The 26,668-nt window shown below is 34.7% G+C and overlaps 1 protein-coding gene across 2 annotated transcripts in view; it reads left to right on the top strand.

Annotated features, from left to right (window-relative positions):
• LOC123313940 (locomotion-related protein Hikaru genki) overlaps positions 1–26,668 on the top strand; it is a 71,890-nt gene that overhangs the window by 21,847 nt on the left and 23,375 nt on the right. For both annotated transcript variants that reach the window (XM_044899056.1, XM_044899052.1), the window contains exons 2-3: positions 9,264–9,482; positions 25,254–25,345. In XM_044899056.1, the coding sequence (XP_044754991.1) occupies positions 9,264–9,482; positions 25,254–25,345 (311 nt within the window). The remainder of the gene's footprint in view (positions 1–9,263; positions 9,483–25,253; positions 25,346–26,668) is intronic.

The raw sequence follows: 26,668 nt of genomic DNA, 5'->3' as shown, positions 1-26,668 counted from the left end.
AACTGGGATGAAATGGGTGAACATCATAGCACTTTTTCAACATAACTAACATAAGCGCTTTCAAGAAACTGACAAGCTTTCGGCCATTTACATGGCCATCCTCAGGGCACTAAAAAAACAGTAGAATGTAAAATAAATCAATGAAAATCAATGAAATCTCACATTCAAACTGAACATAATAGAGTAATGAACAAGCAGAACAACACCGCAATAAATACATCTAAACATCACAAACTCTCAGTTAAAAAACATTAAAATCTTTGACAAAGGGCAGAATAAATTCATCTCATCGAGGACAGACATAACTCAGATTACAACCGGAATGCGAGAACTCAAAAAAAAAAAAAATTAAAAATGAATTTCGACAGTGTGGAAGTTTTGAGGAGCAATGGTAACAGATATAAACGTATGTTCTTGGAGTCCCTTGAGAATCTCGCCAAGGAGTCACAGGAGATTAATTCAATTTATTGTAACATCGTTAATATAATAATGGGTACGGATGGAGTTACGTACGACCCTGGTATAGGTTCTACTTTGAGTGGCCGAAAGCTTGGCAGTATTGAATGAAGAACCGTGACCAAGACCAAACTGACTTTTTACCCGATAATTTTTTCATTCTATTTGAATAAAAAAGTCGATATATTTTCCATGTAACAATTATGATTCTCTCAAAAGTGACCTGATGCATCTAATCCGGTGAACTTGGGTTGTATCTCAGCCATCCTGGATATTTTATATAGACAATTTTTGGTTAAACGACTTATTTTGATGAGTTCTACCTTCTGTCAAAAAAAGCCTCACCTTTGAACACCCTGTATACTTGTAATAGAAATTTGTGTAGGAGTTGCATACTCCAAATTACTCCTCACAAGTGAGAAGTAAAGAAACCTGCGAGTGGCAGCACTATACTACTTCATAATGAGCTATACCACCCCTGGAAAAACAAAATTCAGAATAACAAGCTAAATTTATGGAAACTACCATTGAACTATTCACTATATTCATGAATCATGGATCTTTTAAACTGCATTCAACTAAAGTACCCAATTTTTCGAATGACACAAAAAAAAATTTACTTTTGAATATAAAATTACTAGAAAACGGCGTATTATAACAGAAAATATGAAGATTTCTATTATTTTCCAAGATGGGTGCAGATATTCGTTAGTGAGCATTCAACTCTGTGAATTTCTGGTAATTTTGTGGTGTGTTATGATCAACACGAAGATACTGGATGATTTGCGAAGAAGAAGTTTGATGATGAAGTATACTCCGAAAATAATATCTTCCGATAAAATCGTGTCTGAGAAAAAACTCAAAAATGCTTTTTTTATGGATTTTCAGCAGTCTCTATATTTTCAACCCAGCTGAATTGGAAAGAATGGTAAGGGAAAAAAGGGTTGCTTTTGACCTCAGGAATCTTCTGTTAAAATATTCATATGTACAAGTCAAAGACTAATCCTGTTTATGTCCACGTGCAGACGTCAGTGGATTCCCAGAAAACTGAGAAAAAAAGCTTCAAAAATTTAAAATTTTGGACGTTTACCAAACTCGAATGTAAAAAATCTACATCAGTCGTCAGTTTGATGAAACTGATAAAAGTGAGGTTAGCACTGATCACAGACAGGGGTGGGTATCCCATCGATAGAGAAAAGTGATGTTTTTAGACTTGGTGTACATGAAGTTCTCTTTATTAAGGTTTTTCAAATCAAACTGGCCCGAAAAAATGCATCTCCTGGCCTGCTAGTTACAACCCTATCGTGAAACTTCATCGAGTTTATGCTCCATCAGGGATAAAAAAGGAGATCCTTTATGATCCTTAATCTCCAGCCATTTTCATCGAATGAACCGCACTCATTCTTCCTAAATGGAACTCTACTCCAATACTTCTGACAATGTGGGATTTATAGCGGTCCGTATATAGCGCACAACCACAACTACAACAATTAAACTTTGTAGCTTTTCCGGTAGTAAATCATCAGATGAATAATTGTTTACTCGATTTCACCTATTTAGTCCATAATTACAGTAGGTAAATTACTTCGAGTTTGATTTGGAGAGGAGTAATTTTGTTATTCGAACATAGGGTTGGTCGACTGAAGTTAGATTTTGGTTTCCTTTTAAGATAATCGAAAAAATTTTGTTCGCATCCTTGTATATTATTATACACGTTGGTATTCAAATCAATAAAACCTCTTAGAATCTCTATTTCACTTTCAAAATTAGGAAGAGACAATCCTTCTACATAGTAAAATGGATAAAATAGGACATATTTCCAAATGAAAAGTATATAATGGAGGAATATACCAAGTAGAAAAGAAAAATGTATATTTTTTAAAATAAATTGTGTTATTTAAGAAAAAACACGATTGTATTATTATTTTTGTGGTCCTTGATATAGCAGGTTAAAGAATGCGTTAGACTGACATAATAAGTTTTTTCGTCGAGTACTTTTCGTCCTGATTCTCTTTTCGTACTGATTTACTTCTCGTCCGGAGCTATGTGAAGCTGGCACCACCAAATGCGAATTTTGAAACAAAACTTTCAGCGTCGTTTGTCCATCGTAGGTCCATGTTTGTCCACTCTTTTTGTTCATTTGTCCAGGTACCGTTCTAGAGAACCCCCAAATTGCAAAAACTTATTTTTGATGGTACAGATCGTTTGTCCAATGTGAGTCCACTTTTGTCCACCAAACTTTTTCATTTGTCCACTCACAGAACCATAGAAATCAATCTTTTGAAAATTTTTGAACCAAAATTTCAGGATCGTTTGTCCATCGTAGGTCCCTGTTTGTCCACCTTTTATTTTTATTTGTCCAGGCACCGTTTGAGAGATATGTAAAAAGAAATTGTTTCGGTGCATTTTCTGGAGCAGCACCCCCAAATTGCAGAAATGTATATTTAATGGTATCTATACAATTAAAGCGATCTACGTTTGTCCAACGTAAATCCACTTTTGTCCACCCAATTTTTTCATTTGTCCATCTACATCCACAGAACCGTAGAAATCCATCTATGCAAATTTTTATCTGAACCCAATTTTTTCAGAATTTTTCGAAGGTCAGATTTCGAGTCGTTTATCTCCCAATAAAAGTAACCGTAGATGTAAATGTGATACATATTCTGAAAGAGCAACTCTTCTAGTAATAAATCTGAGAACGTCATCCATCTCGGCACAACCGTTCGGTCTTGACGAATTTTTAACTGAAACCATCTTTTCAGAATATTTCGAAGGTCAGCTTTCGAGTCTTTCATCTCTCAATAAAATTAACCGTAGATGGAAATGTGATACATATTCTGAAAGAGCAACTCCTTTTGTAATAAATCCACAGATTACAGAGTGAATAAATCTGAGAATTGCATCTATCTAGGTGCAACCATTCAGTTTTGAGGAATTTTTAACTGAGTCCAGTTTTTTCAGGATTTTTCGAAGATCAGCTTTCGAGTCGTTTATCTCCCAATAAAAGTAACCATGGATGTAAATGTGATACATATTCTGAAAGAGCAACACTTCTAGTAATAAATCTGAGAATTTTATCCATCTAGTCTCGACGAATTTTTAACTGAACACACCTTTTTCAGGATTTTTCGAAGGTCAGCTTTCGAGTCGTTTATCTCTCAATAAATGTAACTGTAGATGGAAGATGGAAATGTGATACATATTCTGTTTATTATACCATATTCTAACCATTACAGATTAATATATCACAAGAACCTTTTTCTTCAATAATTTCAACCTCAATATTTCTAATCCCACAATATAATCACAGCTGTACGTTTTGATAAATATACCTCGTTCTTGCCTTGTTCGCAATCCGGTATCATCATCTAATCCCTCGTATATACGAGGGATTAGTTCCTAATTCTATCGGAGCATTTCAAGCCACTTTTTGCCTTGGTTCGGACATCCCAACATATTACTCACATAATGCGTAGTCGGTAAAAACAACTGGAACTAAAACTTCCGCGAGGCGTGAGAAAATAATTGAAACATTAATTATACAAAGTTGAGAACGTAGTGCAATCGGATATAACAGGGTTTTTGTTATATACAACTCCTACATGGAGTTTGGGAGCCATTATTAATAGGATAAGATGGCCGAATGATACGTGGCTTGAGTTATGTCCTACAAATGCCGTGGTTCGTGTAATTGGTCATGTGATTTCCATGAGTCAGATATGAGATATGACTAAGTTAGCCATTTATATGCAGCCCCAAACTCAGGACTCAAAATTATACACTAGGCTCCGTTGTTTGAGCGATGAAATGGTTTTTGACGAAAATTTTGCAGTAATTTTAAGTAATGATCACTAAGTGTACTATGTTTGAGACATAGAACACACTCATCTTCATCATAAGAATATAAGACTGCTCTTCATTTTCCGTTAAATTCAACTTAGCGCAGCAACAATAATAAAAATAATAATCAATGAGCTTGGAGGAGATTTCAGAACTCTTGACGATATTCACGAAGAACCGCTTCAAATCACAACTCGGAAGAAAACGAACACTCCTCAAATACTGTTTCAATAATTCCACCTAGAACTAACTTCAACTTTAATTTACTTTAGTTTTTCTCTAGCTACTTCTTTCCCTATATACGATTTCTACTTAAAAACTACTGGACATTTCTACTCTCTACTTCTTCTGAACTTCTATGAGTGGACCGAGCTTCCTATATACTTTTCCGTTATCTACTTATGGTTTTTCTTCTACTTCGTGAAAACCTCTTCATTCTAAGTCCCTATACATATATATACATATTTTACTGACTGACTGACTGGCTTCTACAAGATTTTTCAGCAACTTCAAATCCTGAGAACCGATTTCATCTCAGGGTCTCTAGACTAATAATATAAGATAAGTAGCAAGACACATACTGTGCTGTGTCGACAAAAAATGCTGAAGCAGAAAGAACTGATTCGAAATATTTTTTATGGCACAACTCGTAAAAAAAATTTCCAGCATATGCATGATAAATAGACTACTGTAACATCCTTTGGAAGAGGTATCACATAACATATACAGGTTGTATTTGAAGGTGAGGCTTTTTTTTTCAACAGAAGGTAGAACTGGTCAAAATGAAGCGTTTCACCAAAAATCACAAAACTTTCAAAATGACAAAGTTGAAAAAAATTGAAAATGATTACAGAAATAGATCCTTATACGAACCTAGACCGTCTGTTAGCTGATTTATCGCAAAGCAGTTGAAAAAAACTTATCTCCTGATTCGACCATGTGGTTTCGTTTACTATATTGAGTCGTATGCATAAAGAAAAGTTTTTGCTTTTACTATAATACTATCTTTGTCAGTTGCTTATAAAATGTATAATTTCCTTTCAATAAACTAGAGTGAAAGCATTTACTACTTCTTTATGCATATGGCCCATTGGCTCTTTCGATATTTATGAGGTAATGAAAATGGAAACTTAGGATTGCCGAATTGTTCTCATTATTTTATGAAATGACTCATTTCGATACCAACTGACAGAAGATACTTAGGACACAAGTGTAAAAAATAGAATAATGCTTCAAAATCTCACCAATAAAATTCGTCTAAATTATTCGCGAATTTTTTTCAAAATGGGCATCACAATCTTTTTGTTCGAACATTCCAACAATCGTCGTAAAAATGCGATGAAATGGGGAAACATCATAGCATTTTTTCAACATAACTAACATAAGCACTTTTAAAAACTGCCTCGATTTTCCAAATTTTTTTTTCACCCTAAATTGCACGATACAACAATTATGATTCTCTCAAAAGTGACCTGATGCATCTAATCGGATGAACCACCCTTTGTCAATATGTTTATGTTTTGTTTCGTTTTTGCGATGTTGGAGTCACCTTTCCGCAGTCCCGTACTTGGAAGTTCAATGAAATTTTGTTGAACTTCTAGGGGTTGTATCTCAGCCATTTTGGATATTTTATACAATAGAAAATTTTTGTTTAAACGATTTATTTTGATTAGTTCTACCCTCTGTAAAGAAGAGCCCCACCTTTGAAAACACCCTGTATTCTTATTCAAAAAAACATTGTGACATTGCCACGGTTACACCAATAACATACTACTCAAATATTCCTACAAAGTTGAAAACCAAATTTTTAATAAATAAATAAAGAACTCCTTTACTCATTTATTATAACTCCCAGACATTAATTCCACATCATGATTCAAATATTTCAGAGTTTTCCTCGAAATTCAATGAATATGAAGAAATTAAAAACTATCTTCCAACTCCCATGTACCCACTATCAGAAATAAAGATCTAGTAAGTACTAAGTGGTCACAAGTATTGAAGACGTAACGAATCCAATGGGGAATTCTCCTCAATTTGGGTTATCACAGCATATGAAAATTTAAACTGAATAATCATGAGTTTCATTCATGAATTTTTAAATACACTGCGCAAACTATGCAAAATCATTCTTCAAATATGAGGTTTTAAAATTTAAATCGCTAAGTTTCTATAGTTTACGATTTGGCAACAGAGCGCCTACTAGAAAATAAAAAGAACAATAGCTTGTTTATAAAATAACAGCTGTTGATTTACGGCCATCATAAAGCGCGTACTCACTGGAGAGCCTCAACAGCAACCGGCCATAAAAATCCCATAAAATTTTACGACCTTCCTCGTTCGTCGCAGACTTCATAGACAGCCATTTCTGTTTATCTCATCAAGATAGTGTATTTGTTGTCCTTTATTATCAACGCATATTTCAGTCGATGTTGCCAACTTGTGCAATAGAAACGAAACGCTTCAAATTTCAAATACGTACCAATTTTTATTTTTTGTTTTTAGGTACTTGAAATAATTTTTTTAGGAAACGATTGAAATGGTTCTTTCAAAATGTGACGTCTCAAAGATATTTCATAAAAAATCATTTTCGTCAAAAGGAGTATTACCTATTTTTTAATAATATGCGCCAAATGGCGAATGCACTGGGAACGCAAAAGTTATTTGAGACATGCATTGAATTTTATATTTTCCCTCGTATGCGTTTTCCTTCGTAAATTAGGGTATTTGGGACAATTACTTCAGTTATGAAATCAGTGTGTACGCAAAGCTTGATTAGTAATCATTTCTGTCAAAACACATTTACCCAACACGAGCAGCACCATCCGCAATTCATGTAGGGTATGTATGTAATAATTATCATCATATATGAATAAACAACGAAAAATCTGAATTGGGGATGCCGCATACATCTACCAAATGTGTCCCCTAATAGGCTGTGTTATTGCTGAATTTATTAGGGCCCCTCTTCATCCCGAGGCCAATGTTCTACTTTTGTTCGTTATGCGTGTACGCAAACATGGTTACAACTGAAGCGAAATGTTCGTTTAGACGAATTTGAATATTTCATTCGTTATCCTTTCGTTCCATCCCAAAAGGTCCAATGTTTTTCGTGATCATTGTTCCACCTTTATATATATTTTCAGCTTCCATCATGAAATACTTTTCAATAGGTATAGTGGGTACATACACAAAAGAAGCATCGATTGATGGTAGGTGAATTCATGGCAATAATATGGGTCTGCTTTACCGAAATGAAATACCTTTGAAGAACCTTTCGAATCGCTGTTCAAAATTGGTGTCACGATTTTTCAAAAAAAGAGTAGTGGACTGTAATACCAGATAATTTAGTTTGAGATGGTATTGTAAAAACATTTATTGTATATCATTCACAATCATAAAATGAATATAAATCACCTGCATGAAACTAATACAGTAATGAAAATTGATATTAACAACATAATAAGACTCAGAGAAACATTATTAAACTAAAAACAAAGACAATCCAGAGTAGTTTAAATGAAAAGTTACTTGAGGTCAGACATAGACTTTGAGAAAATTCAATAAATTCTAAATAAACACAACATTATTATTCCATCAGAAAAACAGAAGGTTAGAATGATGAATTTTAATGAGAAGACAGAGTTGTAATAGTGAAATAGGCCAAAAGGCTAAACTAAATCGTCTAAGTCTGGTCATCAATGAGGGATCAGTACATTAAATGTGAGTCGAGCAATAATTATAATTTAAATATGAGCAGAGCAAGTATATTATAATTAATATGAGAAGAATATTATAATTAATTTGAGTAGAGCAAGAATATTATAATTGATATGAGTAACATTGGTCTTGAAGAGTGCAAAAATTCATCAATGAATACAACAACTTCAGAGACGGACTGCTTACAAGTAAGCACAATTAGAACGTCCATCAGAAAAATAGAAGATACAATTGATAAATTATGAGAGGTACAAAACGAGAGTACTAATGGGGGAAACCACTAATCGTTGGTTTCGAGAAGAGCAGAAGGCTTGAAAACTAACATGTATATCGAGCATGATGGATGAATTTGAGAATATATCAATGAGAACACAAATTATGATGAGTAGATCATATCAATTGAGAGTGTATACGATTACTAGAGCAGACCTTCCAGGGTGGATCCAGGACGATAGACTGTCAACCACTGACCATTGAACTATATTTGAGAAGTTCACATCGTGTTCTGAAGGAAAACAACTAAATCCAGAGTTCACCCTATAAAACATGAGGATTCATTCATCTGAAACTCGACAACAGTAATTAGTCACAATGTAATTGAGCGGTTAAAAGAGTTGGCTGAGAAATGAAATAAACTGATTCAAATAAAGAGATGAGCACGAGAAGACAATAAATCAGTATTCATTATCAATGAGAAAGACGTGAGAAGAATTCAATTCTGATGCTACATACCCATTTCCATGTGAGAAAATCTAGAGAGGTTTTAAAATCTATATAAATTATACAATATCATAAAATATATATTCCTCAGACTCCGAAATGTTACTATACATAATTATAATTTCTTTCGTTCTTTTTTTCAGTTCATTGTCAGACAACAATTTTTTCTACTTTATTTGCTCCTGACAAATTAGTGCAAGAATTTACGCAGGAGCAAATCGGGTATTTAAATTTTTGAATTGATTTTTTTCCAGAGATTGGGAGTGAAAACAATGAACAGTTTTAGAAGATGCAGAATCCTCCCAGATTAAATTTCAATCGATTTTTGAACGCACGTTACATAATTTTTTTTTTCTCATTTATTCTTTTTAAAATAGAAACTGTTGCTGAAATGATTTATTTCGATTTCTACCACCTGTTAAAAATAATGTTGAATTCTATGAAGAGTAACACTCAATTAATCATTTATTCTTATGTTCTGGCCTAATTAAAAACAACCCTTAAATTATTTTCCTTTGTTTCAGAGAATGTTGAGGAGGATACATCAAGTTCATGTCAACCACCTCAACTTGCTCTAAACGGGAGTGAGACAGAGACAGGGGAGGAACGAATCAGAAAAGAATATACCCACATCAGAGAGGTTAAATTTTCCGGTTCGATTGGACCTTTGGGAGAACGTCGTCTATGCAAAATTAAATGCATTGGAGGACAATGGGTGGGTCCTCTCTGTGTGGATCAACATGGTAAATAATAATATATATTGCTTTCGTTTGAATGTTTATTCTTCCTTGACAGCTATAACGAGGTGGATTATTTCGATGAAATAATATTATTAAGAAATACTCATTCAATTATTGAAAAGTAACAAACATTGACCAATAAAAGACCAGAGTTCTATCTATCTCTCTATTTAAAACCTATTACCCAATAGGTTCCAGGACTCCAATTATTCTTTAAAATTTGGAAAGAGAAATTTGGATATAAGCCGAGGTTAGACGTAAACTAAGGAAAAAAACTTGCTGAGTTATGTGGATTACGCATCTTGACTTCAGTTAAAATGGGGTGTCTCTGTGTTTTGTGGTTGCGCTCCTTATTTCCCTTCATAGACAAAGTCGATGTTAATGCTAGAAAGAGTTTGTTTGAATTTTGATATGAGTTCAAGTTTTTATTCATTTATTTATTTATTTATTTTTCAAATAGAAGATCTACGGGTATGAACACAATTTAATGATCTCAGATTACATGATTATAGGATACCAAAAAAGATAATTACTTCCTCAATATGAAAAAAGAACCAAAAAAAAGTAAGAAAGCTGAAAATAAAAATAAAATCGCAATATTACAAGAAATTAACAAATTTAATCACAGTTAAACGAAGTTACCATTTTTGGTGAAATTGTCCCTTAGTTTAGCTAAGCATCAAGGATATTATATGGAGGCTCCGTTTCACAGTATCCAGAGAGTTTATGTTTATTGAAACTAATCATATAAAATAACAATAGCATTAATTGGAAAACCACAACTGAGAAAAAGTCTATTTACTATTTTTATTTGTTACTTGATAATGAAAACAGTAGTTTGATTGAACTGTTAGATAGTGTCAACATTCCCATGAGACAAGATAAGAGAAGTCAGATTTTTTCATTATAATCACAAAACATTTTTCACTTTCATTAATTCTTCTGATAATAATAAATTCTGGAATAATATGGGGTTTATACGAGGATATATTGAAAATTCTTAGCCTACTATAGAACCAAACAAAATTTCAATGTCAAAATATTTTATTACTCAACATATTCTCCTCTTAATTGGATACATTTATTACAGCGAATTGCAACGTCTCTAGAACTTTCAAAAAAAAAATGTTTCTTCTTGCTCTGCAAACCAGACCGCCACAGCTTTTATTACTTCCTCGTTGGAAGAAAATTTACGAACTTTTAAACTTTTTTTCAGTTGAGGAAAGAGATGATAGTCGGATGTAGCCAAATTTGGTGAATAAGGGGGGTGTTCTAGTAATTCAAACCCTAAATCACGAATTTTTTGCATGGCAACATGAGATTTGTGTTCAGGGGAATTGTCCTGCAAAAACAAAACACCTCTGGATAGCTTTCCTCGTCTTTTCTCTTTAATTTTTTCCCGTAGAGTGGTCAGTAATGTCGAATAGTAATCTCCGGGTTATTGTTCTACCCTTATCCAAAAAATTAATCATGATTACTGCATGGCAATCCCAGAAAACTGAAGCAAGAACTTTTCCAGCAGGTTTTTGGACACGAAGTTTCTTAGGTCTTGGAGAACCAGAGTGTCGCCATTCCATCGATTGTTTTATGTAACGTCGAAATGACGTCATATATATTGATGTCAAAATGGCGTCATCTGCTGACGTGAAGATGACGTTACACTGGTTACACTGTGAAGTGATAATGACATTAATGACAATGTCATCTGACCATCATTTAGATGTCCAATAATAGTTGTTCATCAACTAATTCATTATCTCGCACATTAATTAAAATGTCTCAATCATCAATCGTTTAATCATTGAATGGAAATAGGGAATTCTTGATTGCAAAAAAATTTGACATGACATATCGGAATATTGATATTTATGCGGCCGATCGAACAATTCGAGAACTTCATAGAGGGCATGATATATTCGACGTGTGCCATTTTGAGTAAATCACATTGATATCGTTCCCTACGATATCTGTGGAGGAATAGATATATTGATTACTCTCTAACCATTATAATTTTTTTTACAACCTATACATTCATCTGTTCTCAATTCACCCGCTACTCCGAAAATCAATGCGACATACAAATAAAACAATAATTGGGGTGGCTGCTGAATACTTCGGTTGCTCATAAAAATTATGCATCAATAAGCAATATACCAATAAAAGGGTTCACTAATGGGTTATTTCGTGTACGTTGAACAGAGCTATTTTTATGAGTGCTGCGAAATATTCAGATAAAATTCGAAAAACAGAATGTTTCATAGTTTCATCACATTCTGCTCTACGGGGAATTCACTACAAAGGATCAATATCGTAAATATTGAAGAACCATTGGAGTGTATCATTTCCGAATTCTTCGAACGAGTGCTTGCCTGGTAAAGCAAAAAATAAACTTTAATATACATGCGAACACCAATAATTTGAAAATGGAATTCATGTCCTTATGATGCGAGTGGAGATATTTCCAAAAATATCGTCAAAATTCTGTCTCGCTTTGAATTCGAACAAACTTAGTCGAATGATGAATAGAAATATTCAGTTGAAAAATTCAATATGACTGCCATAAGAAAATAAAATTGAAAGTCATTTGTTGCAATTTATAGGAGGCCGATTTCAATAAAAATTTTGTGATTTCGTCAAGTGATGTTAAAATTTCATGGGAATAGTTCGTAAAAGAAAAAAGCATGAGCAATTTTATTAAAGACTACATTATCTCAGAGGGAAATTTCTTCTTTTAATTCATCAAAATGCTTTCGAATGTCAGGAAAATGTGCTGTGTGGCTAAACGTTATTTCATTAGGTAAATTATTTTTGCTTCGACATTATAATCTATTGTCTTTCAACTTTAGCATCCTGTATGTTATTCCCACAGCAAAAGCTTTTCAAGGCATATTTGGTGTTATCGCTATATTTCTATATCTATTGGGTTTATGTCCCGACAGTTATGAATCACCATGTATATGATCATTGAATGCTTACTATAACAATGTTTCCTCAAAAATATTGAGAATAACTCTCGTGATAATCACTATTTGCGTAGGTTATAGGTAATAATATACATAAATATATAAATATACGAGGATATATTGAAAAATTCTTAGCCTACTATAGAAACGAACAAAATTTCAGTGTCAAATATTTTATTACTCAACATATTTTCCTCTTAATTGGATACATTTATTACAACGAACCTGCAACGTCTCTAGACCTTTCAAAATGAATGTTTCTTCTTGCTCTGCAAACCAGACCTCCACAGCTTTTATTACCTCCTCGTTGGAAGAAAATTTACGTCCTTTTAAACTTTTTTTCAGTTAAGGAAAGAGATGATAGTCGGATGGAGCCAAATCTGGTGAATAAGGGGGGTGTTCTAGTAATTCAAACCCTAAATCGGGATTTTTTTGCATTGCAACATGAGATTTGTGTGCAGAGGCGTTGTCCTGCAAAAACAAAACAACTTTGGATAGCTTTCCGCGTCTTTTCTCTTTAATTTTTTCTCGTGAAGTGGTCAGTAATGTCGAATACTAATCTCCGGTTATTGTTCTACTCTTATAAAAAAATCAATCAAGATTACTCCATGGCCATCCCAAAAAACTGAAGCAAGAACTTTTCCAGCAGATTTTTGGACACGAAACTTCTTAGGTCTTGGAGAACCAGAGTGTCGCCATTCCATCGATTGTTGCTTTGTTTCTGGATCGTAGAAATGTACCCAAGTCTCATCCATAGTAACAATTCGGTTTAAGAAGTCGTCTGTATCGTTTTCCAATCGAGCACAGATCGAACGCGATGCTTCTACCCTTGCACGCTTTTGGTCAACATTCAAACATTTGGGGATCCATTTTGCAGCAATTTTTCTCATGTGCAAATTGACGTGAACATTATGATGAACGCGTTCGTATGAAATATTCAGATATCCGTTTTAGCCCAATTCAACGGTCTGATAAAATCATGTCATGAACTACATCGATATTTTCGGACACTGACACAGAAACTGGCCTTCCCGATCGGTCATCATCTTCAATGGAAAATTTACCTCTTTTGAACCTTGCAGTCCAATTTTTCACGGTCGCATACGAAGGACATTGATCACCAAGGGTATTTAGCATATCTGCTTACCTCTTAACCCTTTTAAATACAGGTACATGATGATGGCTCGATCCAATTTTTCGATTTTCACAATTTCGGTGGACATCTTCTTTCTTATAATTTATTGCGTAACTCTGGTTTACTTTTTTGACCTAAAACTTCACACTTTTACACTTCTAATGAGTTATTGTTCGTTGCTATGGTAACGCAATATTTTTTTATGCATGGAACTGGTCTAGACTAACTAGATATCAATACATCCTCGTATAATACAGAAATATATGCATGAAGGGAAATAAAATAACGATTTTTTAAGGTTCTCATATAATTGTTAAGTAATGTGCTGCATTCTACTCAAACTTTTGTATGATGTATCAAAAATAGGGGGTTGCCTTTTGAATTTCTGTTTTTGGCAGGGCTAGAGCGAAGTGACCCATTCATATGGAATATTCAGTGCCTTAGAATCCCGGATGTTCATTTTAGCGCGATTTGACGGTCTTATAGAATCATCTCGTGAACTGCATAGATATTTTCGTGGACGCAGGAACTGTCCATTACGATCAGCCTTCATCTCTAATGGAAAATTTCCCTCTCTTGTAGCTTTCAATCCAATTTTATACTTTCGTATACGAAGGACATTGATCGCGAAGGTTATATAATAGCAAAGAGCACACCTTCGTAAATCTGCTTCCCTTTTTCATCCATTCGAATGCAGGTATACTTGATGATGATGGATGGATAATCAAATTTTCCGATTTTAACAACTTCGGTCGACATCCTTTTCTCAAATTTTATTTTTCAGCTCTGGTTGGAATATTTGAGATTATAATTTACACTGACGCTTCTATAATGAAATAACATTCATTGCTAATAATGCAGCTTCTTTCGTAGTGAACGAAGTGATCTACCTATGTAACTAAAATCAGACAGTTATCGGTTTAAGCGATCGTTCTTTCGTTTTCAATCAGTTTCCAATTCCACAACTCAAAAGTGATTGTATACTCCATTCACTTTTATTGAAGCATTCGGTTGGCCATGCAAATTTGACACATTCCACTCTGTATATTACGAAAATGTGAGGTTATGACGACCGAGTGCTAAAATAAAAGTGAAACTAGTAAAATAACCTCGAAATATGACAAAACGACAGGCACAAATTCTAGATAACGTGTTTATGGCGATGATCAAAGTGAGCGCATACTTTCTAGCATTCAGTCAAAGAATGTGCTCTGATTGCGAAATCACTTATGTGATTTACGAATCACATTACATAACACATTACATATTCAATATACATATACATATTATTAATCCATAGTAGTTGGGGAGCCGACTATGCTGAATCGGGATGTACTCGAGCTTCGTGGAGACCTAGTGGATTTTGAAGATTAGATTGTAGAAAAAAAAAGGTTCTATGATGTATGCACTTTCAACGGAGGGGAAAGCGTCTGGAGGTGTTCAAAGATGTAAGAAAAAATCGTCAGGTGTACATATTCTTTGAAAATGCAAAAAAGTCGTTACTTGTACATAATCGAGCATGTCAGATTTTCATACAGATGGTTAATCTCGGTGTTGCAGAAGTGTTTATCCATTAATCTGACACTTATCAGGGGGGTTTTCTCAATTTGATAATTTAAAGATGATAACAAGGCCTTTTTTTTAAATATCCCCCTTCCTATACCTCTGAATGTTTCTGTATTCACCAGGCGCGTACCCAGGGGGGGCTATTGGGGCTCTAGCCCCCCCCCAAGGCTTTTGCAAAAGGTCCCTCATGATCATTCAGCACATAGAACTTTCAAGTGGATGTTAGCTGAGCCCCCCCCAACACACCTTTCTGGGTACGAGCCTGGTATTCATTATGAAAGTTGTAGATAATAAAATTCTATGCAACTTTTGTCTCAAGCAATTTTACATACGCTTAACCGTTTTCGAGTTAGAGGGCGATAAGGGCAAGGAGCTTAGCCACAGATGCGAAAGGCCAAGGTCAATGTAGAATCCCAGTCTAATGTACATTCATCGCCATATATCTCAAAAACGTTCAATTGTAGAAAACATTGCTTCGGACAAACTTCGTAGAAAATGTTATGCTCTACAACTTTTATAATCAATGCGAAAAAGATTTGAAGCCCAGGGGAGGAGATAATTCAAAAAAACTGATTTTTTGACCTTTATGGCCAATTTTTATTGTTTCGACCTGCTGAAACAGTCAGATTATATTTTATTCATTATTCTTGAATCATTAGCTTCGAAATAAGGAAAAAGCCACCACGCTCGAGAATGTACACGTGACATTTTTTTTTGCAAGTTTGGCTCTCTCCCTCACATTTTCGTCAAGCTTAAATTGTCAGATCAAGAGGATATATATTTTTTAACATGTAATTAACCACATATATCTCAATCTGTAAGGCTTGAGTATGTACAATGATCGTTTTTTTTTTCTACTATTCTGACAGGCTGCCCTAGACAATTACATCTATATATAGGTCTAATTTTTGGTAAAGATACTCTACTTACAGGGTCCAAGGTCCCTTATATTGATCTGACACGCTCGAGCAGTAAAGCCCGAATTTCCATCTTGAGCTCCCCAACTATGGGGAGAGATGGTCTAGGCTAACTAGATATCATTACCTTCCAACTTTCAGAAAATAATCCAACAGATAAAATCAATTGAATCATAAAACCTCCCTGACTCATCTTCAAAGATTCTTCAATTTCAAGGAATAGATAGGTATAACTTTATTTTCAAATATATGTACAGAACATAAAATAAACTCAGTGAATCAAAGACCCAGTTTTTTCGTTGTAAATTATGCTCGGTGCTCTTGATGTTTTACAGCTTTTCCCAATTTTCAGATATGTCATCGAAAAATATGAAATGATTTGAAAATGACGTAATGATTCACCTCAATGAAATAAGGTCCTTTCGTTTGCATAAAAAGTGTAGCACTTTTCTACACTCGATTTTAGTATTCGTTTGCTGATTGAATTTACACCAGTGTAGATAAACTACACTTCCTCTACACTGGTGTAAATCAATTCAAGTGTAGAAAAGTGCTACACTTTTTATGCAAACGAAAGGTCCTATAGATATTTGTTAAAAGTTAAGTACGTCATTTTTTCCGATTCTTCAAGAAACGTTGTTTCTCACAAAACGACACATAAATATCATCGCTAATTTGTGCTCCATACGATGCTATTTCATGAAGTTCTGATGAATCAGCCTTGATCAGGAAATATTACTCGATTTCCTGAGAAATGCGGTTGGACAATCAACAATTCCTCAAACCCCAAGGTGTAGTGGCAGCTCTATTCGTTCTATTGAGCTATTGTTTATGATGTTTTGTCATTGTCAGTAGTCGGTAGTAGTCCAAGAGGTGATATCGAGTTATTATGACCTTAGCTTTGCGGCTTTCACACTCCTCTCCAGATGAACATTCACTTATTCCAGATATCTCAGATATCAAACGGATTAAGCTCTGTTGGAGTCCTCTTCCTGTTTTCAGGCTGATTGTTGTGGTCGGATACAGGCTGCTCCTCGGCCCCCTGATGTCGATCGGGTTCAGTTTCCTTTTCGTCTCATTGATCTCAGTTCGATCCCTGATCCCCCCCACACTTCTTGTCGAAGTGGATGGTGTTCTTTCCCATATTCTTCTGCACTTCTGTATTTGCGTATCGTTCTAGCCATCCCCAGCAGTATACCCCTTTTTGCATGACTATACAGGGTTTTTCACGAGGAACCTCACCCATATTTATACGGGAAACTACTGAACGTATTTTCATGAAATTCAGCACTTATAAGTATTTCACGATGCTGATGAAATCTAAAATATTTTCAAGGCATGAGCACCTCCGGTTTTTCCGGAAATGACGTCAACTTCCGTTTTTCAAATTAGAACACCATTTTTTTATTGCAGAAATAGATTCCTTAGAAAATTTCAAGTTATTTTGATATAACATTTTTCAGTTTTGGTTGGAAAATTCTCTCTGAGCGGGAAAATTCGAAAAAAAAATCGTAAATAGAGCTCCGCTGAAACAAGAATAACTTCGAGGTTTTTGAATGGAAAATTTTCATTTTTGGGATTTTTCAAGATGTAAGATTGATGTATCCACTTTGAAAATCGAAATCGCGATTCATGATACAGGGGGTGAAAAAATTGCTTTCAAAGTTAGGGATGACAAAATCGTGAAAAATCAATTTTTTCAAATTAGAACCCCATTTTTTCATGGCAGATATTGAATCTACGTTAAGAAATAATGTGAGTGTATGCATCACACCCTTGCCCTAAAGTGGATATTTTCTGAGTTATTCACAAAAAACTGTTTTTCGTCTTGAATTTTCAGCTATTTCTTTTCCCTTCGCGCCAAAAAGATGAAATTTTCAGGAACTGTTACTTAAACCATGTTTTAGATTTTACTACCCTAATATGCAAGAGAAAAAAGTTACAGGTTGTTCCTAAATAGATGGCGAATTTTGATTCGAATTTGTATCGGAAACCTCTTTATTTCAACTAATCGGCCATCGGTTTTCTCTCCAGTGATAAATAAATAATTCCTTATGAACCATATGCAAAAACTTACCATGTTTTACATTCTTTTTTTTTAATGATAGATATCATTAATTACATCTGCCAAATTCCTCTTTATTCAGTAGCATTTTGTGTTTACTATTAATTTGGTGATAATAGAACGAGTCAGAAATGCGTTCAGGTTTGTTTAGATTTTTAGATTCATAGTTTTGAAACTCAATTTGGTTTTTAAACACTTTTGCAGATCTCTTCCTCCCGATGAAATAAGAAGAGCAACGCACGAAGCATTCCTGAGACGTATAAATAAATGTCTAGAAATTAACGGTCAAAACTTTGAGCATCTTCTCTAGTTATAACTGCGAGAGTTTGCCATGGTTCTCCTAATAGTAACTTGAAGTCGTTTTCAAGAAGGGGTGAAAAATCTACAGCATGGTTCAAATAACAGTTCCTGAAAATTTCATCTTTTTGGCGTGAAGGGAAAAGAAATAGCTGAAAATTCAAGACGAAAAACAGTTTTTTGTGAATAACTCAGAAAATATCCACTTTAGGGCAAGGGTGTGATGCATACACTCACATTATTATATTACGTAGATTCAATATCTGCCATAAAAAATTGGGTTCTAATTTGAAAAAATTGATTTTTCACGATTTTGTCATCCCTAACTTTGAAAGCAATTTTTTCACCCCCTGTATCATGAATCGCGATTTCGATTTTCAAAGTGGATACATCAATCTTACATCTTGAAAAATCCCAAAAATGAAAATTTTCCATTCAAAAACCTCGAAGTTATTCTTGTTTCAGCGGAGCTCTATTTACGATTTTTTTTTCGAATTTTCCCGCTCAGAGAGAATTTTCCAACCAAAACTGAAAAATGTTACATCAAAATAACTTGAAATTTTCTAGGGAATCTATTTCTGCAATAAAAAAATGGTGTTCTAATTTGAAAAACGGAAGTTTTCCGGAAAACCGGAGGTGCTCATGCCTTGAAAATATTTTAGATTTCATCAGCATCGTGAAATACTTATAAGTGCTGAATTTCATGAAAATACGTTCAGTAGTTTCCCGTATAAATATGGGTGAGGTTCCTCGTGAAAGACCCTGTATATATGCAGATTATAATATATAGTTTCGTTCAACTGAGTTGTTTCAAATTATCTGTTAGTTTCTTCGGTATCAGGCCAGTTTACGAAATGGCAATAAAGATAATTTTATATCTTGCAGCTTTCATTGTCTCCTGGTTTGTTCCTCGAGGTCTCTGTATTTCGAAATGTTTATCTATCTAGTAGGTTGTTTTTATTTGAAATCGCCACGTCAATGAACAGTGCTCTGTTCTCATCTTTATTCAGTAATTTATTTATTCATACACTATGGGGCAACAAAAGAACTCTCTTTGATATAGAGAATTTATTGCAAGTCAGAGACTCGCACCATATATAGAGAGATCATCTGATAGGTACATATTCGCCACCTTCCAATGTCATTTTATCTTATTAGCATTCGGAAGCTCGTGTCACCCGGCTCAGCGATTAACACGATTTAATCGAATCATACTGAAAAACTGAATCAGTAATCCCGGGATATCTGACCGAACAAATTCATTGACAGCTGTCAGAGTGGCAGCCGTCCTCCGTTGGATTAAAGTAAAGCGAAATCACAAGGGGTAGTCAAAGTGCCTTTAACTTCCCTTTGACTTGACGGGAAAATTCACGATTGAGTTCGTGTCAAAGAATCCTAAATATTTAACGGACGAGTACAGAGGGGAGATTGGAATTGATTTTCTACATTTGCGAGACGGTGGGGAAATACTGCCGAAATCGTTAAAGTTTTCAGGTCTACACGAGCGATTTAGGTTCATGTGAAGCATTGGGACAAGAGTCGCACTTGGCATAATCTGGCTAAGAATTTTACATTTAATTATTGTTTCCGGAAACTCTCATTCAAATATTAAATTGATGAGGCCGGTACTTGATGAATATCCGTAATTGGATAGGGCTGAAAACAGAATTAGCTGATTTTCAATTGCATGAGTTGTTTATAACAACGCCTGTTTATCTTTACTCTCCTGGAAAATGCTACTATGATATAGCCAAACATATGTAGTGGATAACTGATAACTCATATTAGTGAAATGCATAGAATTCTATATTTGTTATTTCATTCAAATGTTCACCTAACTGTTTCTACAACATTTCAGACTATATCAAAAGTTTTATGAACTAAGCGAGTGGGCTAACATTCAGGTTTTATTTTATTCAATGAAGTTTCTGAAGTTTTTGAATTTCTTCCTCTTTTTTTCCTATTTTCTAATGAATAACCACTGAAATATCTATGGGTGATGATTCCTCAACATATAGGTCCTGCAGCTTTCCTCGAACAACTGAAGGTATTTTTAACGACGAGACTGATCTTTCACCGAAACCAAAAAGGGATTTTTGAAACAGGGATGACATTCTTCACAGTGCAATTGGAGAAAAAGTTATGTACCTACCTATCATTAATAATTTTTCAATAGTTATCATCAAGTAATGGAATGAGTTTGATAAGGGTTTTTCATTATTATTCTGCTATGTTCTCGCCCATGGTATACAGGGTGAATTTGAAGGTGAGGCTTTTTTTTCAACAGAAGGTAGAACTGGTCAAAAATCACCTATAGGTACAAAACTCTCAAAATGACAAAGTTGGAAAAAAATTGAAAATGATTACTGAAATAGATCCTAATACTACCCTAGACCGTTTGTTAGCTGAATTATCGCAAAGCAGTGCAAGAAAACTTATCTTTTGATTCGACCATGTGGTTTCGTTTACGATATTGGCTCGTTCGATATTTACGTAGTAATGAAAATGGAAACTTAGGATTGCCGAATTGTTCTCATTATTTTTCAGTAACTTATACTATTTTATGAAATGGCTCATTTCGATACCAAATGTCAGAAGAGACTTAGGACACAAGCTTAAAAAATTGAATAATACTTAAATATCTCACCAATGAAATTCGTCTAAGTTATTCACGAATTATTTCACAATGGGCATCACAATCTTCTTGTTCGAACATTCCAAAAATCGTCGTAAAAATGGGATGAAATAGGGTAACACTCGGGGGTAACATCATAGCACTTTTTCAACATAACTAACATAAGCACTTTCAAGAAACTGCCTCGATTCTCTACATTTTTTCACCGTAAATTGCACGATACAACAATTATGTTTCTCTCAAAAGTGGCCGAATGCATCTAATCCGATGAACTTGGTACTGAACCATTCATTGTCCAGACATATGTTTATGTTTTGTTTCGTTTTCGAAATGCCGGAAATTCAATGAAATTTTGTCGAACTTTTAGAGGTTGTATCTCTGCCATCTTGGATATTTTATAGAGACAATTCGTGGTTAAACGACTTATTTTGATAAGTTCTACCTTCTGTAAAAAAAGCCTCACTAATAAAATTCGTTAAAATTATTCACGAATTTTTTCACAATGGGCATCACGATCTTCTTGTTCGAACATTCCAGTAATCGTCGTAAAAATGGGATGAAATGGGGAAACATCAAAGCATTTTTTCAACATAACTGGTGACCTGATGCATCTAATCTGATGAACTTGGTACTGAACCATTCATTGTCCAGCCATTTGTTAATGTTTTGTTTCGTTTTTGCGATGCCGGAGTCACCTTCCATAGTCCTGTACTTGAAATTCAATGAAATTCTGTCGAACTTCTAGGAGTTGTATCTCAGCCATCTTGGATATTTTATATTGACAATTTTTGGTTAAATGACTTATTTTGATGAGTTCTACCTTTTATCAAAAAAAAGCTTCACCTTTGAGCACTCAAACATACGACTTTTAGTGTCAAAATTCCATAGCCTACTTGAGGCTTGTATCGATGAAAGCTCATTACGTACTCGCTTTCATTAGAGATCCCTTGTGGGCGCCATCCATTTGCACTCTTCAACAAACAGCAATCCAGATATAAATTACGATTTTCTCCAGTATAACGTATATTCCGCCAAATTGTCCGCAATTTCACTCGTCCGTGAAACACTAAGCACGTTACCGAGCTAACAGCGATGCAATGTCAGCTTTTTGCATCGAAAAAACTTGCATTAACTTTTTGAATTATAACTCCGTTTGCAGTTTCTTTTCGCCCCCATTTTATAAATTACACAAGTTTTCTCGCAGCGGGAAGCAGGAAAATCCAACTTTGTCGTCGCGGTCCAGCTATATCGCAAAAACGCGAGTAGAAAGAAGAAGAAGTTGGTTATCTGCTCGTTATACTCGCAACACTTAAGTTTACTCCAAAGTTGAAATTATGTCTTTCTCTAGTAGAAAATATCGCTAATGAAGTGTGAATAGCAAATTAAAGTTTCAATGGATTCGTGGATTAAGTCTGTTTGTCCGCTGACGGCTAGTAACAACTGTTTTTGTTAAGCTGTTTGTAATTCGATAATGAAGAAACGTTCTACAGTGTGATCCACCGAAAACTTGTTACCTCGACTTTCCGGCTTTAAAATGAAAATGTGTAAAATCGTAGGGACCAGTCATTTCCTGATTCGAGGGGGAACAACTTTCCCACATTTTAGGGGTGAGCACAACCCCTTGATTTTGAATAGGGATGAGGGGTGCTGCGATATCTCATGTTGAGGATCTTATTGTGTACTATCTGATCCTGAAATTTCGTATCAAAATTTTCATCGATAACGAAATGACAGGTAAAATACTGGAAGAGTACCTACTTTTTATGATTAGTTTATTAAATGCTGGAAATGGTCACCATTCACTTCCATGATGGTCTTCTGCATTCTTCAATACTTGCACCAGTGCTGAATAAATAGCGTTCTCAAATAGATCTGAATCAATTTGGAAGTGTTTATTCTACGTTCAAGCTTTGTAAGACCAGGCACAAAAATGTTTCAGTCCAGCCCTGTCGGTCCCAAAAATTCTGGCTACTTTACAAGCACTTGGGCTGAAGAAAACAGATTTCTTCTACAATAAAATGCCCCAAAATTTCTCGACTGACTCAGCATCATATACTTCTCTTAATATCCAATAGGCACCGCCACTTTACGGCGGTAAAGTTTCGGCTTCAATATAATGAACTGGGTTGTTCCTCTAGGGGGGTTAATACTCAAGGCTAGTACTAAAGGTCGGATTCAGTGCTACATGACCTAAGACAGCCACGTCCCTCGCTTCGTCTCTTTCATGCACCTCCTTTTTGTTTCCAACTGAACCAATCGCGTTCAACCAAAAATTTTCTACATAAAATATCCAAGATGGCTGAGATGCAACCCCTAGTAAATCGACAAAATTTCATTGAATTTCAAGTAGGTACGGGACTGTGGTCGGTGACTTCGGTATTGCAAAAACGGAACAAAACATAAACATATAGATGGACAATGTAAGGTACAGTACCAAGTTCATCGGATAAGAAGCATCAGGTGACTTTTGAGAGAATCATAATTGTTGTATCGTGCAATTTAGGGTGAAAAACATTGTAGAAAATCGAGACAGTTTCTTGAAGGTGCTCATGTTAGTTATGTTGAAAAAGTGCTATGATGTTTCCCCATTTCATCCCATTTTTACGACGATTGTTGAAACGTTCGAGTAAGAAGATTGTGATGCCCATTGTGAAAAAATTCGTGAATAATTTAGACGAATTTTATTGGTGAGATGTTGAAGTATTATTCTAGTTTTTACACTTGTGTCCTAAGTCTCTTCTGTCAGTTGGTATCGAAATGGGCCATTTCATAAAATCGTGTAAGTTACTGAAAAATAATGAGAACAATTCGGCAATCCTAAGTTACCATCTTCCGAGCCATCTTCATTGCCACGTAAATATCGAACGAGCCAATATCCTAAACGAAACCACATGGTTTCCACTTAGCTCCTGATTAGGAGCTAAGTTTTTTTCCACTGCTTTGCGATGATTCAGCTAACAAATGGTCTAGGGTCGTATTAGGATCTATTTCAGTATTCATTTTCAATTTTTTTTCAACTTTGTCATTTTCAAAGTTTCGTATTAGGTGATTTTTGGTGAAACACTTCATTTTGACCAGTTCTACCAAAAAAAAAACCTCACCTTCAAATATATCCCGTATAGCGTGTCCCAAATTTCAGATATGAAGTCATCGTTAATTTTTTCAAATGGAACATCCTAATTTATGGCTATTTTGAAAAAGTATGGGAAGTTACACATGCGTACCAAACATCCAATAATTATTTCTTGTCGTTGAAATAATATTCAACAATTATCAACCAATTCGAAAAGAAAGAGTCTACTTCAAGATTTGACTCAATGAAATGAGTTGAGGTAACTCTATTAGATTATTATTGTAAGTCGAGAAAAGTATCGATTGTATCGAAATTTTGCAAGAGACTCATTTTTCTCCAGAATTGAATGGAAAACCATAAAATAATTTATAATAAGTTTTCGAAAATCTATCCCACAAAAAAAATTTTTGAAGGAAAATCATTATTTTCAACCCCTAATAATAAAGTTATGGAATCTGAAAAAATATATGTGAGTAACATCTACTTAGTACTTCATATTATGTATAGTTTTATGACTGAAAGTTTTTTAGAACCCGTAAAAAAATTTAAAAACTGTCAACTCGCCATCGGCTTCCAAAAGCTGTATCTTGGAAGGGAGGTAGATTTTGAAAAAAATTTATAGTAATTATCCCTGCTTATTTTCATCGAGGAATCATCTCCCCAAGTTCTTCGCATTTGTTCACAGCCTTGTATATGTAGCACAAAAAATGCTATATAAGTATTTCATGCTTTATTGACTGTTCCATTTCAGTAGAGTTATAATAAATGTAGAATTCCTACCCTTGCCAAGCTTTTATAGTTCGAGATAGTAATCAATGATTTATTGCATTTTCTTACATGTTTTCAACGAAAATTGAACATGAAAGCTTGTACCGAGGCAAACCTCATCAAATAATAATGTTGAAGACCTACAACATCGGATCAATTCATCGTTCAGTAAAACGATACCGGAATCACGCAAACAAGATAAAATAAATTGGGTTCCATTAAAGGCCGATCTTCTCAGTTTTCCAACGGGATTATAAGAAATTCATCCATATTACGATGCTGCGTACATATTCGACCCTAGTACCCCAATAAAACACTTCTTATTCGCATTTAATCCGATTTATTTCTTTTTCAGAGGACGGGAGGTTTCATCCATTATTCAGAAACTGTAAATTAGAATACATCAATCCTCATTTGGTGGTTACGTTCCGGAATACTTCTATCCACGTAAGTTCGCCTTTTTAGCTGCTAAAAGTACAGGTTGTGCCAAGTAGAAACACCCTCTTTATATACTAAGCGACATAGAAAAAATAACAGAAATAATGAATTTATCAGAAAGATTTTTGAGGAACATATTTTTGATTAGGTCAGGATGAAAAACAGGATCATAAAAATTAACCACAAATATGTGGTTTAAACTCGCATTTTTGTGAAATTCGTATTGTTTGTTATAGTTGAGGAGCCCAAGAGGAAAATTAGGGATTTAATCGAGCGTGTCAGATTTATATAAGGGGAGATACTTTGGACCCTGTATAGTACCTCTATCAAAAATTAGACCTGTATATAGGGGGAATTGTCTAGGAGAGCCTGTCAGTATAATAAAAAAACAATCATTGTACATACTCGAGCGTGTCAGATTAAGATAAATGTGGTTAATTCAAAGTTGAAAAGTTTGCATTCTCTTAATCTGACTCCGACACTTTAAGCTTGTGAGAGGGAGCAAAACTTGCGAAAAAAACGTCACGTGTAGGTATATTCTCGAGCACGGTGTTTTTCTCATTTTGAAGCTAATGCAGGAATAACAGAAAAAATATAATGTTACGTTTCAGCAAGCCGAAATATAAAAATTGGGCATAAAGGTTACAAAATTTTTTTTTTCGAAATATCTCTTCTCCTGGGTTTCAAATTGTTTTCGCATTCATTATAAAAGCTGTAGAGCACAACATTTTTCACAAATTTTGTCCGAAGCAATTTTTTCTACGTTTGAATGTTTTCGAGATATATGGCGATGAATGTGCATTAGACTGAGATTCTACATTGACCTTGCCCTTTCGCATGTGTGGCTAAGCTCCTCGCCCTCATCGCCCTCTAACTCGAAAACGGTTAGAAGTAGATATATAAAATTGATTCAGACAAAAGTTGTATAGAATTTTATTATCTTCAACTTTCATAATGAATACAGAAATGATTAGAGGAGATATGGAGATATTTAAAAAAAATCCTTGTTATCATCTTCAAACTGTCAGATTAAGACAATCCCCCGTGATTGGTGTTAGATTAATGGGTCAACACGTCTGCAACGCCGAGTTTAACCCTCTGTATGAAAATCTGACACTCTCGAGTATGTACAATTTTCGATTTTTTTTGCATTTTCAGAGGACCGCTGTGATCTTGGGTCACGTCCGAATTGTCAATCTCTTTAAACTTAGCTTCCTTCGGGTCCAATTAACATATCCTCTAAAAATCTGACACTCGAAAGAAAAATTTTTATCAACTCTTCCGCACGGCCAGCCCCACCACGCAAACTGTCAGATTAACATGAATTTATTA

Source organism: Coccinella septempunctata, chromosome 1, assembly GCF_907165205.1.
Source record: "Coccinella septempunctata chromosome 1, icCocSept1.1, whole genome shotgun sequence".
NCBI classification, from domain to species: domain Eukaryota; kingdom Metazoa; phylum Arthropoda; class Insecta; order Coleoptera; family Coccinellidae; genus Coccinella; species Coccinella septempunctata.
Note: the sequence above shows the minus strand (reverse complement) of the source record. Positions and strands in the feature narration are given on the sequence as shown.